General features: G+C 55.0%; 3 protein-coding genes across 3 annotated transcripts; 1 reads left to right on the top strand and 2 right to left on the bottom strand.

The window, feature by feature from the left end:
- LOC138918613 (protein FAM170A-like) lies at positions 1-2,676 on the bottom strand. Its single transcript, XM_070240629.1, has 2 exons — positions 2,628-2,676; positions 1-857 (listed from the first exon to the last, which is right to left on the bottom strand). Exons 1-2 carry the CDS (start codon positions 2,674-2,676, stop codon positions 1-3), a joined length of 906 nt encoding a protein of 301 aa, XP_070096730.1.
- Positions 2,677-3,804: 1,128 nt separating this feature from the next.
- LOC138915139 (uncharacterized) lies at positions 3,805-13,524 on the top strand. Its single transcript, XM_070268678.1, has 4 exons — positions 3,805-3,967; positions 5,992-7,469; positions 8,353-8,657; positions 11,632-13,524. Exons 1-2 carry the CDS (start codon positions 3,843-3,845, stop codon positions 6,887-6,889), a joined length of 1,023 nt encoding a protein of 340 aa, XP_070124779.1. The 5' UTR covers positions 3,805-3,842; the 3' UTR covers positions 6,890-7,469; positions 8,353-8,657; positions 11,632-13,524.
- Positions 12,358-15,034, bottom strand: LOC138918608 (protein FAM170A-like). Its single transcript, XM_070240558.1, has 2 exons — positions 14,986-15,034; positions 12,358-13,214 (listed from the first exon to the last, which is right to left on the bottom strand). The coding sequence occupies exons 1-2, from the start codon at positions 15,032-15,034 to the stop codon at positions 12,358-12,360; spliced, it is 906 nt and encodes a 301-aa protein (XP_070096659.1).
- Positions 15,035-15,346: the final 312 nt, after the last annotated feature.

Here is a 15,346-nt window from a genome sequence, read left to right as displayed (position 1 = left end):
TCACAGGGCCTGAGCGCGGCCCTTCAGGCGCGTGCCCCGCGGTCCTTGGGGCCGCGCCCCGCGGCCCTGCCTCTGCCAGGCCTCCTGCCTCTGCAGCCACGCCAGCTCGCTCCGCAGCCGCCTCAGCTCCTGGCTCTGTGCTTGCAGTCTCGCCTGCAGGCGCAGGCAGGCTTCCTCCTTGGCTCGCACCTCCCTGCTCTTGGCCGCCAGCAGGCGCCTCTGGGCCAGCAGGTGGCAGCGTCGGGGCCGGCGCGGCGCAGACGCGGGCCGCCGGCGCTCCAGCAGCTCCTCATAGAAGACGCGGCAGCTGAAGCCCTCCTTGACGCCGCGCTCGGCGTGCGCCACCACGGCGGCCGGGGACGGGAACACGCGGCAGCAGGCCACGCAGCGGAAGCCGTGCTCGCCGGTCACCAGCCACTCCGGGGTGACCGCACGGGGCGGCGCCCCCTGCTCCTGGACGGCCGGCGCAGGGGTGTGCGCCTCGGCTTCCTGGACACAGGGCTCCGTGTCGCTGAGCAGGGACTCCGTGTCAGCCGGGCTCGGGGGAGAGCCGATGGTGCTCTCCTGGGAGAGCTCGGCCTCGAAGACGCGGGGCCTCTCGTCCACGGGTGCAAACCCGCTTTCGGTTTGCCACGCGACGGCCACCCCCTTCACGGTGCGCACTTGGGTGTAATAGGCGCACCGCACCCATTGCTTCTCTTTGGGCGACCCGTAGCTGGAGGAGTGGGAGGTCCGCTCCGCTGAAGCAGAGGAGACACACGTCTCTGGGAGTCGGAGGGTCTTCCTGGGCCTGGAGCTCCGGCTTCTGTTTGCCGATGGTGTAGGCTGTGTGGCCCTGTCCTCTTGGGTTGAGGCCTCTGAGAACAGAGTGGGAGTTCCATGAGCTCTGGGGCCTGGGGCCTGGGGCCTGGTCTCTGAGCCCAGGCTGTTGTGTCGGGGGTCCCTGGGGGCCTCTCCGTCGCTACCCTCCTCCACCTCTGGGAAACCTCGTCACATCTTCGTCTTGCCCCGGCGGGCCCGGGTCCCGAGCCTTCCAGTGCTGGTTGCACTGCTGGGGGTGACACAAGTCCCCTCGAGCACATTGGTACCAATGACAGTGGTACCCTGTGTCAAAGGTCTGTCGTGGGAGACAATACAATACCCTTTGCGATCTTCTGCTTGTAATTGTAGGACCTTCAGGCTAATTTTTCTTTTTTTTTTTTTCCTAACATTTGTTGAATGCCAGCTATGCTACCCCTCTGGGAGATGTTTTCTATGAAGTTGATTTGCTAGGATAGTTAGTTAGAGGGTTAGCGTGCCAACGGGAGAAATGCTCAGCTCTTTTCAACCCGGTATTAGGGGGGCACTGATAGAAGGAATTCCACTGACAGACATACTAATTTGCAGACTTTGTTAAGGCTCTTGCAAGTTTCCTTCTTTCTCAAACCTTCCTTAACCGAGCAACACTAGACCTTTAAAAAGGCTTGCTCGGAGCTGACTCCTGAGCACTTCCTCGTGAGATGAGCTCCTTCAGTGTGAAGGCAGAAAACAGATGTCCGTGTCTGAGCGCCCTGATCCCCCAACCTCCGTGGTGAGTACGTGAAAACCTCACCGAGGGCATCTGCGGGCTTGCTGCGTCAGCCTCAGGGTCTGTGCATGCTTCTGAGGACGGGGCTGGTTTGGAGAGTTCAGGATGCAGAAAGGAAGTGATGGAAGCAAGCTTTGGGGGTGTGTGGGGGAGGGAGCGAAGGGTTCAGGTAGGACCGAGATGGAGAAGACCTCAGGGGGCAGTGGACAGAATCTGCAGACAGAAGACCAGGAGGGAAGAGGAAACCAGCTGGGCCTGTGGCGAGCAGCACATGGGAGTTGTCAGGAAGTTGGGGAGGAGGCAAGGGGAAAAGGAACTGACTGGGGAAAGGGTCCCGAACTAGGATCTGTAGGATTTCTGGCAGAAACACAGGTTAAGGAGAGATTTAGAATGCGATTCTGAAGTGAAGCTTTGCTGTGCCACATCGTAGAGCCCTAGGGAGAGGTGGACGGGAGACAGAGGAGGAGAAGGCAAGGCCTTGGACTGAGGGTAGTGCTGTCTGCCCAGGCCCCCTTCTGCCCCAGCCCTGGCTCAGAATGAGGGAGACCTCTGGGGTCGTCGTGGGGTACCGGGCCAACCACCCAGCAGCCTTCCATAACTTCTGGATTACTGTTTTTGCTGCCTCGCCTGATGTATTAATTCCCTCTCAGTAGAAAATGCGAGGACAGTGAAGGGGACAAGTCCCCTCGCCCCTTCTCCCCAGTCCCACGCCGTCTGCCCCAGGGGCTCCCTTGCTTCCTGCCTTCGCGTGGCCATCAAGCCCTTCCTAGGGCTCAGGCCTGAACAGTTAAGTTTCTAGTCTGAGCCAATTGAGGAAAGACCCTCAGACTCACAGTAGGGGGTCCTTCGGTTCACTCACTCACTCCTTCACTTAGTCATTCATGTTACGCATGTGTTCGTTGTCTACTAAATGACACAGTACGTTCACAGTGAAAGCCTCAGTGAGCCTCAGGCCTCTGGCCAAATCCTTCATCTTCGCTCTCCTGGCCATCTGTCCGGGGAAATCAGACCCCTGGCTTCCCAGCTCCCATCCATCAGACTGTTTTCCTCCTCTCCTTACCTGGGGTCTCAGAGATAGGCCTCTTCCTCCCGGATTGCCGCCGATTCATCCTGTCGGGGCAGAGGTGAACTCCCAGGATGGTCTCCGGAAGGATCTCTCTCCCTCTTCCCAATCTCAGCCTCTCTTGGGTCGTAGACTCTGAGTGAGTCCTCAATGTCTGTGAGTCGGCAGCTACAGGCGCTGCCCCACAGGGAGATCCCGGATCCACAACCTCTCTGTGAGCAGTTGGGATCTGAGTGAGCTCCGAGTCTTCCAGTAAATCCTGTGTGATGTCACCGCTGACATAGCTCAGTTCCGAGGGCCCAGTTTGAACGTCAACATGGCAACAAGAAATCACGGCAACAGTTGAAGTAGGGGTGAGGAGGGCAGCTGAGGGAAGGTGATATAATAATTACGTAATAAAGTGATTTGGAACTTTTCCCTGCCCTCAAGGGGCCTCCCATCCATTTGGAGAGAGGGTGAGAGGGCAGAAAAGGAGAACAGACTGGGATGGGTGATATCTTTCCCCGAGGCCTCTCCTGTGCCTCTGTTTGGAAGTCACCTCTCCAGCCCTGGTCACTCAGTGTCCCCTCTGAACCCCTCTCAGACCTCCTTTGCCTCTGAGCCTTCTCAAAGGCTGTTCCCCCTGACTAGGAGACCGTCCCTCCCCTCCCTCCTGGGTCCGCCCCTCCCACGGGGAGGCACAGTGGTGTGGTGCATGGAGCACCACTGGGTTTGATCCCTGCTCCGCCACCTGCTGGATCTTGGGCCAGTCAGTGGACCTCTCTCTGCTTCACTTTCCTTTTTTATTTTTTTTTAAAGATTTTATTTTTCCTTTTTCTCCCCAAAGTCCCCCGGTACATAGTTGTATATTTTTAGTTGTGGGTCCTCCTAGTTGCGGCACGTGGGACGCCGCCTCAGCCTGGCCTGACGAGCGGTGCCGTGTCCGCGCCCAGGATCCCAACCGGCAAAGCCCTGGGCCGCCGAGGCGGAGTGGGTGAACTTAACCGCTTGGCCACGGGGCCAGCCCCTCTGCCTCGCTTTCTGATCTGTAAAATGGAAAGGACTCTCTCCACCTGATAGCATCATTTGGAGGCTGAAGAGGTCAATCCGTGGAAAGCATTTAGAACAGTGACTGTTACAGGAGAAGACTATGCTAATGGTCACGGTTACCGTTGTACTGCAGGTCACAGCTTGCTGAGGGTGCGCAGATTAGCTGATGTCCTCGCCCTGAGCATGCAGAGCTCCCGAAAGCCCCCGTCCTTACGCTCCTCCAGGTCCACGGGAGAGGCTCATTTGAAAATCTGTCTCCTTGAATTGGACCGTAAGCAACGTGGAGGCAAACACCGGCTTGCTCTCAGGTCTGTAATCCCAGAAAGTAGGAGAGCGCCTGACACGTAGTAGGCACTCGACACGCATTTGTTGAATGAATGAATGAATGAATGAATGAATGAGTGGTGACTCCCACAAGGACTCCTCCATCCTAGGCATCCCCTGCAGAGCTGGACTGTTTGTCCTGGCAGCTGGAGGCACCATCGCTCCCAAGTGAGCATTTTGCCCCTGTTCTTGACCTTCCCGGTCCCAAGCCCTGGAAAGTGTTAGCGGGAAGCTCCTTAGCCCTCTGCGTGTTTCCCCTTGGGACCAGTGAGAAAGAGATAGGATTGTGGCCTCCGGAAAAGCGTGGACTCAGGACCTCCACCTGTCTGGGAGATTTAGGAGGGCTCTTGGGGAAAGCCCGCCGTCCTCTCTTGGCTTGGATTTTGCTTCTGTTCTGGAGGCATTTAGAAGAGGAACCAGTAAATCGTGGAACCCTTTGAGGAAGGATTTGAGACAATGGATGTGGTGAGCAGAGTGTGTGGCCTGACTACTCAGAGGGACTTGAAAACTCTCTGATGGCGAGAGAGGAGGCTTGTTTTGTGCGATTCCAGAAGGCAGGACAGGGACGAGTCGGCGGGAACACAAGAGAAAAGAAAGATGTGTGCTTGTTCAGAAATGAATTAATAAAGGAAACCAACTAAAATTGGAGTCAGGAAGGCCTGGGAGTTACGGGAGCTGTTCTAAGTGAAAGTTAATTCAAGGAGAGTGAGAGTTCAGGGTGCGGACGACTCCTCATTGTAACGTTTTCCATTGGCTGGGCTTGTTGTCCCCAAAGAGGAAATTCTTTCTTCCTCCTGCTGGCATAGTAAAGTAGTAGCCAACTTCTCGTTGGAGATGCAAGGTGCTGGTCTCTCCCTAATTGGGGTAATTGACGGTGGGTGGTAGGACTGGAGAGCTCCCTGTAAGGCCTTCCTGACTCCAGTTTTAGTTGGTTTCCTTTATTGATTAATTTCCACACATTCAACCAGCTTTTACTTCTTCAATAGCTTAGTCTTTTTCGTAAGTTCCTTGCTGTTCCTATTGAAGTGTTTTCTTAATATTTTATAATTTTGACTCTATTTGGCACAGTGAACTAACGGGGGCAAGATAATGATCTATGCCTCCCACCCCCGTTTCCATTTTCGGGATGCTTTATTTCTAGCTTGGAGAGAAGCCATTGATTTTGGTATATTTGTCTTATATGTAGCCACCTCGTCAAAATTTTTGTTGTCGTTTTCGAGGCATGCGATTGCATAATTATTAGAATTTTTAAAAATCTTGATATTTATACCTGCTTATTAAATTGTCTGGCTTATTCATTCAAGACTATGTTGAGATAGAAGTAATAACAGGTAACTTCATCCAGTTCCGAATTGTGTTAAAATGTATTGAATATTTTGCAATTGACCCCACACCAGCCAAGTTTGGAGATAATTTGTTACGCACCAGTAGATAACTAATAGATCAACTTTGCTGACTACTATGGTATGTGGCCTCATAGGACAAGTTGGGGAATGCCTTCTCTCTTTCTATTCTTTGTATAATATTAAAATGATATGGTACCTGCACGTTTGGTGGAACCTGCCAGAGAATTGGCCTGTTATTTTCTGCGTGGAAGATTTTAAGCTGCTGTTCCTTTTTTCAGAGTGATTAACGGACCATTCTGGTAATGATTAGAAAGCTTGCCCCTGCTTGCTCTAGACTGCTAAATCCCTTCTTAAATATGGTGGATGTTCACTGTTTTCAGGCCATCCAGATCAATTAATCAATCCCAGATTGGCAGTCACCTCTGCTTACTTATTCCCTTATCTCACATTATTTGCTTCAAAGAAATGCACAGTAGCATATGCAGGTAGTTTTGTGTCCACAGCCTCGTTGAGTGCAGAATGTAGAGAAGGTCTATTATTCCAGGGTTCTTTCTATTTTTTTAAATTATTTTTCCCTTATGCCCCTTAGGCTCCCGTCCCCCCGCCCCCACTCTCCCCCCCAGCCCCCATCTACTAGCTTCAACTTCTGCTATTCCCATCAGGTCTCTAAACTTGCTGGATTTCTTCAGTGCACGGTGTGGAACGGGTGACCTGTTGCATCTGCGCATCAGAAGAGAACGCACTACTGGAATGAACAGGCGGGGAGGGCGGCAGTTGGACCGGTTGGGGCGCAGGCGCCACGCGGGAAAGGAGCCCGAGGGCGGCGCGGCATCCCGTGCCTACCCTGCCGCAAGCCCTGCGGCAGGCTGGACGAGATCCTGGCCTCGCGCTCCGCTGGAGACCGCCCGGCTCCTCCCCACCGCTCGGCCACGCCCAGGATCGCCCAGCCGCCTGGCCCGCGAGCCCGGCCGCTCCTGCGGGGACCAACAGGATGCAGGCAAAGCCGGCAGCCTTGGAGGCCTAGGCCTAGGCCCAGGACCAGGCCTCCAGGAGCTCTGGGCTGCAGCGACTTGGGCAGTGCTTGTGCTGAGAGCGACGAGGCGGACAGTGGAGTGTCCTCAGCTATCGTGTGTGCGGAGGATGACCCAGGAAGGGTGGAGAACAGGCGCACAACTGCCTGGATCCACCCATGCAAGAGCCCTGGGCTTGTACATCCAGAAGAGAAGGCAGAGCCGACGAGGCCACGCTCGCTGTGCACATGCTCTCTCCGGGCTGGAGGTAGTGCCTGCACTGCCTGCACTGCCTGCACTGCCCTTGAAGGGTCCTCCTGGGCACTCACACCCAGTTGGGAGGGCCCGCGACCACACCCTGCTCATCTTGAGACTCCCAGAGCTTCTGCTCACACAGGACGAGGGGTTCGGAGGGCTGGGCCTGGCCACCTCCCTTGCCGCAGTTGTTGCTGTGCGTTGGCCCATGTGGACATCCTGGAAAATTCCGAGACTCTTTTTCGGCCTGCCTCACCTTCTGCCAGCAGGAACTCTGAGGAGAGCTGGGTCATGAAGGCGTGTAGCAACATACCACATTCCCCAGTACCTGTCCACTGCTGTTCTTGCCAGCACATGAGCCAGGTTTAGGATTTATGGGTCCTTTCCAATGATGCGCTTTCCAAGATCTTGTTTCAGCTCTATTTCTTTCTTCTTTCCCTTCGCACCCCCATTTTATCCCCTGGGGAGAATCCATCAGCTCTCCTCTGTCCCCACCCCGACACGACTCTGAGGCCCAGAATGCCCAGTCTGTAGGAACCCCATGGTGCTGGTCCTGAGGATCTGCGTTTTCTACAAGATCTTCAGATAAGTGTGATGCTGATAAAGCGGGAGACTTTGCATTTACAAGTCCACTTGTGAGAGCCAGCCCCGCCGGTTTCCCACGAGCTCCACTGCCCTGCGTGGTCTACATGGGAGACTTAGCAAGAAGATGGAGCTAAACGGCAAGAATTTCTGCAGCAAAGCCTGCCTGGTCTGGCCTAACACGTTTCAGTTTCCCAAGTTTCATCACTAGCTGTGACCAGACTCTGCTCTGCCCAGGCAAAAGAAGACCTATCCAATGAACTCAACATAGACTCTCCATGGCTGACCTCTGGGTAAGCAATAAACTAAGCAGAGGCAACTTACCAACAAATGCCTGCTTGGAGCGTTACTCGCTTAAACAAGTGGGGGTGGGGGGCGCCGAACCAAACCCCCAAGGACACAAAGGGAGCCTCCTCCTCTGGGCAACCTCCTTGGTCCCAGCTTTCTCATCTCCTACCGCTCAAGAGCCTGCAAACTAAGATCTTTGGAAGAAAGATCCCCAGGAATACTTGCGGGTCACCTAGTGAAGATTTCCCCCACTGCTGGGTGAGGCATAGGTCAGAGAGGTCCTCTTGGGCTGCCTGGGCCTCTGCGCCGGACACTCAACACACAGAGTTGCAGACCCCCTAAAGATTTCCCGCCATGGGCATGACCCTGGTGACTTGGAGCCCCTGAGCCCTGAGAACTCCCAACAGTCAAAGACCACCCCCACCCCGCTTCCTCCTCATCAGGGTCTCGGGATTATTCTGGGCATTGTGTTCTTTTTGGCAGCTTTTCCGTTAAAGGACCCCTAAGGGCACTGTTGGTTTGCGCTTGGCACTCTGAGAATCCGCCACCTCGGAGGTGGGCAAGCAGCGGTGTCAACTATCACCTTAAGACTGGCAGAGGCCACAGGACACTGGGAAGGAGAGAGGTGAAAGGTTAGGAAAGCCTGGTTGTGCAGGCGACCAGGGACAGACTGGCGCTAACTTGAAAAGCTGGCCCGAGGTGAAGCGCATTCCACTTGTGAGTCCTGGGCCCGTTTCCGCTTTCAAAGGAGAACGTCTTTTGCTCCGTGCTTTTCCCACTGGGTTGGACGTGCCTTTTGACTTAAGAGACGAAGGAGCCTCCAAAACCTCTTGGGGTGCCTGATGGGTCAAGGAGGACTTGCCTCAGCCCAGTCTGTTCTTCCTGCAGGTAGAGGACCAATCACCTTAGTGTCCCAGGTCGTCAGCTGGTCTTAGGACTCGGATAATCGGTCTTTGAAGGCATCCCAGCCGAGGAGTACTTCCTGGGTTCCTCTTCTCACAGCTGGTTGCTTGACTCCCAGTTTTACGACTCGAGTGAGAAATGGGACCACGAGAGGCGTGAGAAGTACGGAGACATGAGCCCTGACCTCTTGGCATTGGCTCCTGCTTCTTGAGGAGGGAAAAGGTAAAGAAGGCCGCATCTCCTGTGCCCTGTGACATGTGTGCCGTGCATTCTCGCGAAGACGCTCTCAGGTAAGGAGTTGGTGGGAAATGCTTTGCTTTCTCTTAAACTCTGTCCTTGAGGCCTTTGCTGATGGAGGGCATCGAACCGACATTCCACTGGAGGAGGGAGGGAGGGAGGGAGGGAGGGGCAGAGGAAGGGGCAAATTAGTATGTAGGAAATGAGCCCGTTTTGGTAAAACAAGAACAAAGATCTGAGTATACTGGAAAACCTATATACACGTGCATAAAGGAGTAGAAGCGTATGTTTGTATGTGTATGATTGCTTAAGCAAGGATGATGAAGGAGTCTACTTATTAGACTGTTAGAATTATCTGGACACACTTCTGCAACTGTGACAATGAGTGAGAACATGCAGAAGGGACAGTGTTTAAAGAAATAGCATAATGAAATGTATTTCCATTCTATAGTTATGTATCAGTGTATATAAGGTATGCTATAATTCAAAGCCATGAAGAGTAAACATGAGTCAAAATAAGAAGAACCAAAAAGACAGGGTTAGCTGTATCTGCTGACTGACAGGAATCCATCATAGATTGTCCAGTGAAACATGGCGCAGAACAATGTGGGCCAAGTGTGACGTCATTTTTAAAAAAGCGAAGAAACAGACAGACCTCCCCGTGTACCTGGGACTGTATATGTGTGTCTGTCTTAGTCCATTTGGGCTGCTATAACAAAATACCACAGCTGAGGCTGGCTGATAAACAATAGGAGTTGATTTCTCACAGTCCTGGAGGTTGGAAGTCCAAGATCAGGGTACCAGCATGGACAGGCGAGGGCCCTATCGGGCTCACACTCTTGCATCCTCACATGGTGGAAGGGGCTGGGGAACTCTGCGGGGTCTCTTCTATAAGAGCACTAGTCCCAGTCATGGGGGCACCACCCTCAGGACCCAGTCACCTCCCAAACGCCCCATCTCCTAACTCCATCACATTGGGGCTTAGGATCCCGACAGTGAATGCTGAGGGGACAGAAACATTAAGAATCTGGCAGTCTCTGAGCAGAGAGAGATGTAGGGAAGGATACACGTGTGTCTTTTAACACTGGACAACTTGGGAGAGGAGTGCAATTTACATAGGAGAGGATGATTCTGATTATACTTTCGATTTACAATACTTTGCAGTTAGACAGATCATAATCAGAATATAAGACCTCTCTAAGTTAGAACATCACAGATATGCAGTTTTAAATTTTGCATTGTGAAAAGATAGGCATGAGCCCATCTTTAACGTCAGACACAAAGAGTCCGACCACTGAATGAAGACACACCCTCAGCTGTACAGGGGTCAGACCCAGCAGAGCTCTTGCTTGCCATTTGGAGACCATGCCTTCTTCTGGACTCTACACCTAGAAATGACCAAAGTATTCTGTGAGGATTAAAGCATCCACCCTCAAACGTGTGCTGAGTATACATGTATACTGGCGAGGAAGAAGGCTGGACACCATGTGCAATTCATTAAGTGACACGCAGACACTGCGAGATTCTTGTTCTCTGCTATGTGCTCCCGCCTTACTCCTCTAACCGTTCTAATGGAAAACTCACCCAGGTGCATTCGAGGCCATTTTCCAAGACTACCCTTAGACGTAGTTAACGGGGATTTCGCAACTTATAGGAAGGAAAAGATTTTGGACAAAAGATCTCTTGGACAGTGGAAAGTCCCAGCCAGCCTCTGCCTCCCACTGGGATTGCCAGACCATTTCCACTCTCGCATCTCTGAGAATCACAGAGATGCGGGGTGGGTGAGCCGAGGAGTCGAAAGAGAGATTTCTTGGACTCTCAAGGTCTGGCAGTAGTGCTCTTTGATTGAGAGAATAGTATGGAAGAGCACGGGGACAGGACCCAATGGGCAGTCAGAGCTGCTGCTGCCGGCATGGGGACAGGACCCATGGGCAGTCAGAGCTGCTGCGTGGGGACTGGACCCACGGGCAGGAGGAGCTGCCGCTGCCGCTGCCAACATGGGTTGAGAGTAGGGCTAAACTGAAGGCATAGGTATGTGAGTTTATCTCTTTCCAAGACAAAGGAAAGAATGTGTAAAAGAAGTTGTTAAAATGGCATCAGTGCAGGTGGGGTCTGGTTATTGGCTGGCCCTATAACTTTAGGTCAGAATCAGACCGGATTAAGTCGGGATGTCCTATGCCTCCCGGAGGCTATTGGTGGTGGGGGTGGGGGGAGGAGTCAGCTAGGTGAGGTTACCAGACGAGCACCATAGACAAGACTTAAGTCCTTGCCGTCCCCATTAAGAGTCTCTAGAGATAAGGTCACCCCTCCTTCCTCCTGGGGCAGAGAGGGAGACACCCCCAACACGTGGAGACTTCCTTCACAGATGCAAATGTCTCTCATCAAAGGGCAAGCAAATCCCACTCCTCAGAGGCTCCTTCCCGTCTGCAGTTTTTAAAAGTAACCAGCCTAAAATAATCCTCATCAACAGGATTTCCTTCTTCATCATTAGCACCTGCCTCAAAGCCCTGGCTTCCCTCCACTTCAGACCCTGTCACCCTCAGGAGCCATGTCTGTCCCTCTGAGAAGTACAAACAGGGCAGCCCGTGGATGGATGTGCCAGGCCTGGGAACCCTACCCACGCACCCTGTGCCCTGAGGGTCCCCGTGTCACTCTGCGTCTCAGCTCCCAGGGACATGGACACACCCTGACACCCCCAGCGCTTCCCGGGCCCTTGGACTTGATGCCCTGACCCTAGTTTCTCTGCCCACCATGGAGTCTGGGCATGAACCTGACCCTTCCCATCCTCACCTCGGATCACCCCTGCCTTCATTATAATTCCAGGGTTCACAGGAAATGTCCTCTCTTTTGCTGCTTTATCCTCAGCCAGGTGTTTTCTTGCAGTTCTCTGATCTCAGGATAGGTCCGGTTATACCACAGAACAAAGAAAGAACAGGCAAGTGTCACGGATGTGTCACGACCGGGGGGTAAAGCATGTTTGTTGTAAAGGGGCCAAAAAGTTTCCAAGCTGCTTCCCTCGCACCCTAGGAGACCCTCTGCAGGACTCATCCAGTAACTGGATCTCCTGTTATGCAGAAAAGGATGGCACCAATGGAGTCTTTCTGCACCAGCTGCCACCTCCACTCCCCCCAAGAGGGAACGGCACATCCCTCCAACCCCGCTTCTCCCAGTGAGGCCAGAGGACTTGGATGGCGAGCTCAGCTTCCTTTAAGAGCCCGCCTCTCCTCTTGCAGGCCCTCCTTCCTATCTCTCCCTGCACGTGGCTGGGAGCGGAGGCAGGCGGAGGGGCGGGTTGAGGGGCTTTATCCCATTGCTGTCCTACAGACTGTTTCCCCGCGTCCCCGACTCCTTCTGCTTCCTCCTCCTGCGGACGACTCAGCTACACCCCTTCTCAACCACACTTCCTTTAGAGCTCCCTTGGCTGAGGCGCTCTCCCAGCCCTCCAGAGCCCCCTGAAGTCCCGTTTTCTTTCCCGCCTTACACGGTCGCCATGTTCAGGGTCCCGAATTCCACAGCATCTGGATGGGGCTCTCCTCTCTTCTCCTGGCTGGGCGAGCCTCTGGCCTGACCTGGCGTGCAGAGTCGGCTGTCCCGAGGCCGCTTCATCCACCCCTTCTGGGTGGTGCTCTCCACGCCCTTGGTTGGCGATGCGGACCACGCAGCCTGGAGCGAAGGGTCTCCCGGGGTGGCTAAGCGGTCTGACCCGCGGTCTTCCCCGACAGGCCCCATCCCACCCACAGCCCTGCTCTGCAGTCACAGGGCCTGAGCGCGGCCCTTCAGGCGCGTGCCCCGCGGTCCTTGGGGCCGCGCCCCGCGGCCCTGCCTCTGCCAGGCCTCCTGCCTCTGCAGCCACGCCAGCTCGCTCCGCAGCCGCCTCAGCTCCTGGCTCTGTGCTTGCAGTCTCGCCTGCAGGCGCAGGCAGGCTTCCTCCTTGGCTCGCACCTCCCTGCTCTTGGCCGCCAGCAGGCGCCTCTGGGCCAGCAGGTGGCAGCGTCGGGGCCGGCGCGGCGCAGACGCGGGCCGCCGGCGCTCCAGCAGCTCCTCATAGAAGACGCGGCAGCTGAAGCCCTCCTTGACGCCGCGCTCGGCGTGCGCCACCACGGCGGCCGGGGACGGGAACACGCGGCAGCAGGCCACGCAGCGGAAGCCGTGCTCGCCGGTCACCAGCCACTCCGGGGTGACCGCACGGGGCGGCGCCCCCTGCTCCTGGACGGCCGGCGCAGGGGTGTGCGCCTCGGCTTCCTGGACACAGGGCTCCGTGTCGCTGAGCAGGGACTCCGTGTCAGCCGGGCTCGGGGGAGAGCCGATGGTGCTCTCCTGGGAGAGCTCGGCCTCGAAGACGCGGGGCCTCTCGTCCACGGGTGCAAACCCGCTTTCGGTTTGCCACGCGACGGCCACCCCCTTCACGGTGCGCACTTGGGTGTAATAGGCGCACCGCACCCATTGCTTCTCTTTGGGCGACCCGTAGCTGGAGGAGTGGGAGGTCCGCTCCGCTGAAGCAGAGGAGACACACGTCTCTGGGAGTCGGAGGGTCTTCCTGGGCCTGGAGCTCCGGCTTCTGTTTGCCGATGGTGTAGGCTGTGTGGCCCTGTCCTCTTGGGTTGAGGCCTCTGAGAACAGAGTGGGAGTTCCATGAGCTCTGGGGCCTGGGGCCTGGGGCCTGGTCTCTGAGCCCAGGCTGTTGTGTCGGGGGTCCCTGGGGGCCTCTCCGTCGCTACCCTCCTCCACCTCTGGGAAACCTCGTCACATCTTCGTCTTGCCCCGGCGGGCCCGGGTCCCGAGCCTTCCAGTGCTGGTTGCACTGCTGGGGGTGACACAAGTCCCCTCGAGCACATTGGTACCAATGACAGTGGTACCCTGTGTCAAAGGTCTGTCGTGGGAGACAATACAATACCCTTTGCGATCTTCTGCTTGTAATTGTAGGACCTTCAGGCTAATTTTTCTTTTTTTTTTTTTTCCTAACATTTGTTGAATGCCAACTATGCTACCCCTCTGGGAGATGTTTTCTATGAAGTTGATTTGCTAGGATAGTTAGTTAGAGGGTTAGCGTGCCAACGGGAGAAATGCTCAGCTCTTTTCAACCCGGTATTAGGGGGGCACTGATAGAAGGAATTCCACTGACAGACATACTAATTTGCAGACTTTGTTAAGGCTCTTGCAAGTTTCCTTCTTTCTCAAACCTTCCTTAACCGAGCAACACTAGACCTTTAAAAAGGCTTGCTCGGAGCTGACTCCTGAGCACTTCCTCGTGAGATGAGCTCCTTCAGTGTGAAGGCAGAAAACAGATGTCCGTGTCTGAGCGCCCTGATCCCCCAACCTCCGTGGTGAGTACGTGAAAACCTCACCGAGGGCATCTGCGGGCTTGCTGCGTCAGCCTCAGGGTCTGTGCATGCTTCTGAGGACGGGGCTGGTTTGGAGAGTTCAGGATGCAGAAAGGAAGTGATGGAAGCAAGCTTTGGGGGTGTGTGGGGGAGGGAGCGAAGGGTTCAGGTAGGACCGAGATGGAGAAGACCTCAGGGGGCAGTGGACAGAATCTGCAGACAGAAGACCAGGAGGGAAGAGGAAACCAGCTGGGCCTGTGGCGAGCAGCACATGGGAGTTGTCAGGAAGTTGGGGAGGAGGCAAGGGGAAAAGGAACTGACTGGGGAAAGGGTCCCGAACTAGGATCTGTAGGATTTCTGGCAGAAACACAGGTTAAGGAGAGATTTAGAATGCGATTCTGAAGTGAAGCTTTGCTGTGCCACATCGTAGAGCCCTAGGGAGAGGTGGACGGGAGACAGAGGAGGAGAAGGCAAGGCCTTGGACTGAGGGTAGTGCTGTCTGCCCAGGCCCCCTTCTGCCCCAGCCCTGGCTCAGAATGAGGGAGACCTCTGGGGTCGTCGTGGGGTACCGGGCCAACCACCCAGCAGCCTTCCATAACTTCTGGATTACTGTTTTTGCTGCCTCGCCTGATGTATTAATTCCCTCTCAGTAGAAAATGCGAGGACAGTGAAGGGGACAAGTCCCCTCGCCCCTTCTCCCCAGTCCCACGCCGTCTGCCCCAGGGGCTCCCTTGCTTCCTGCCTTCGCGTGGCCATCAAGCCCTTCCTAGGGCTCAGGCCTGAACAGTTAAGTTTCTAGTCTGAGCCAATTGAGGAAAGACCCTCAGACTCACAGTAGGGGGTCCTTCGGTTCACTCACTCACTCCTTCACTTAGTCATTCATGTTACGCATGTGTTCGTTGTCTACTAAATGACACAGTACGTTCACAGTGAAAGCCTCAGTGAGCCTCAGGCCTCTGGCCAAATCCTTCATCTTCGCTCTCCTGGCCATCTGTCCGGGGAAATCAGACCCCTGGCTTCCCAGCTCCCATCCATCAGACTGTTTTCCTCCTCTCCTTACCTGGGGTCTCAGAGATAGGCCTCTTCCTCCCGGATTGCCGCCGATTCATCCTGTCGGGGCAGAGGTGAACTCCCAGGATGGTCTCCGGAAGGATCTCTCTCCCTCTTCCCAATCTCAGCCTCTCTTGGGTCGTAGACTCTGAGTGAGTCCTCAATGTCTGTGAGTCGGCAGCTACAGGCGCTGCCCCACAGGGAGATCCCGGATCCACAACCTCTCTGTGAGCAGTTGGGATCTGAGTGAGCTCCGAGTCTTCCAGTAAATCCTGTGTGATGTCACCGCTGACATAGCTCAGTTCCGAGGGCCCAGTTTGAACGTCAACATGGCAACAAGAAATCACGGCAACAGTTGAAGTAGGGGTGAG

The sequence above is a fragment of the Equus caballus genome, chromosome 1 (assembly GCF_041296265.1).
Source record: "Equus caballus isolate H_3958 breed thoroughbred chromosome 1, TB-T2T, whole genome shotgun sequence".
NCBI classification, from domain to species: domain Eukaryota; kingdom Metazoa; phylum Chordata; class Mammalia; order Perissodactyla; family Equidae; genus Equus; species Equus caballus.
The sequence above is the reverse complement of the archived record's forward strand: the minus strand, read 5'-3'. Positions and strand labels throughout refer to the sequence as shown.

What these genes read in the sequence shown, in the direction of transcription:
- LOC138918613 (XM_070240629.1), bottom strand. Translation starts at nt 2,676, where the DNA reads ATGAATCGGCGGCAATCCGGGAGGAAGAGGCCTATCTCTGAGACCCCA. An exon ending in GCCTATCTCTGAGACCCCAG is followed by an intron (nt 858 to 2,627) that starts GTAAGGAGAGGA and finishes CTCTGTTCTCAG; the next exon opens with AGGCCTCAACCCAAGAGGAC.
- LOC138915139 (XM_070268678.1), top strand. Translation starts at nt 3,843, where the DNA reads ATGCAGAGCTCCCGAAAGCCCCCGTCCTTACGCTCCTCCAGGTCCACG. An exon ending in AAACACCGGCTTGCTCTCAG is followed by an intron (nt 3,968 to 5,991) that starts GTCTGTAATCCC and finishes TATTCCCATCAG; the next exon opens with GTCTCTAAACTTGCTGGATT.
- LOC138918608 (XM_070240558.1), bottom strand. Translation starts at nt 15,034, where the DNA reads ATGAATCGGCGGCAATCCGGGAGGAAGAGGCCTATCTCTGAGACCCCA. An exon ending in GCCTATCTCTGAGACCCCAG is followed by an intron (nt 13,215 to 14,985) that starts GTAAGGAGAGGA and finishes CTCTGTTCTCAG; the next exon opens with AGGCCTCAACCCAAGAGGAC.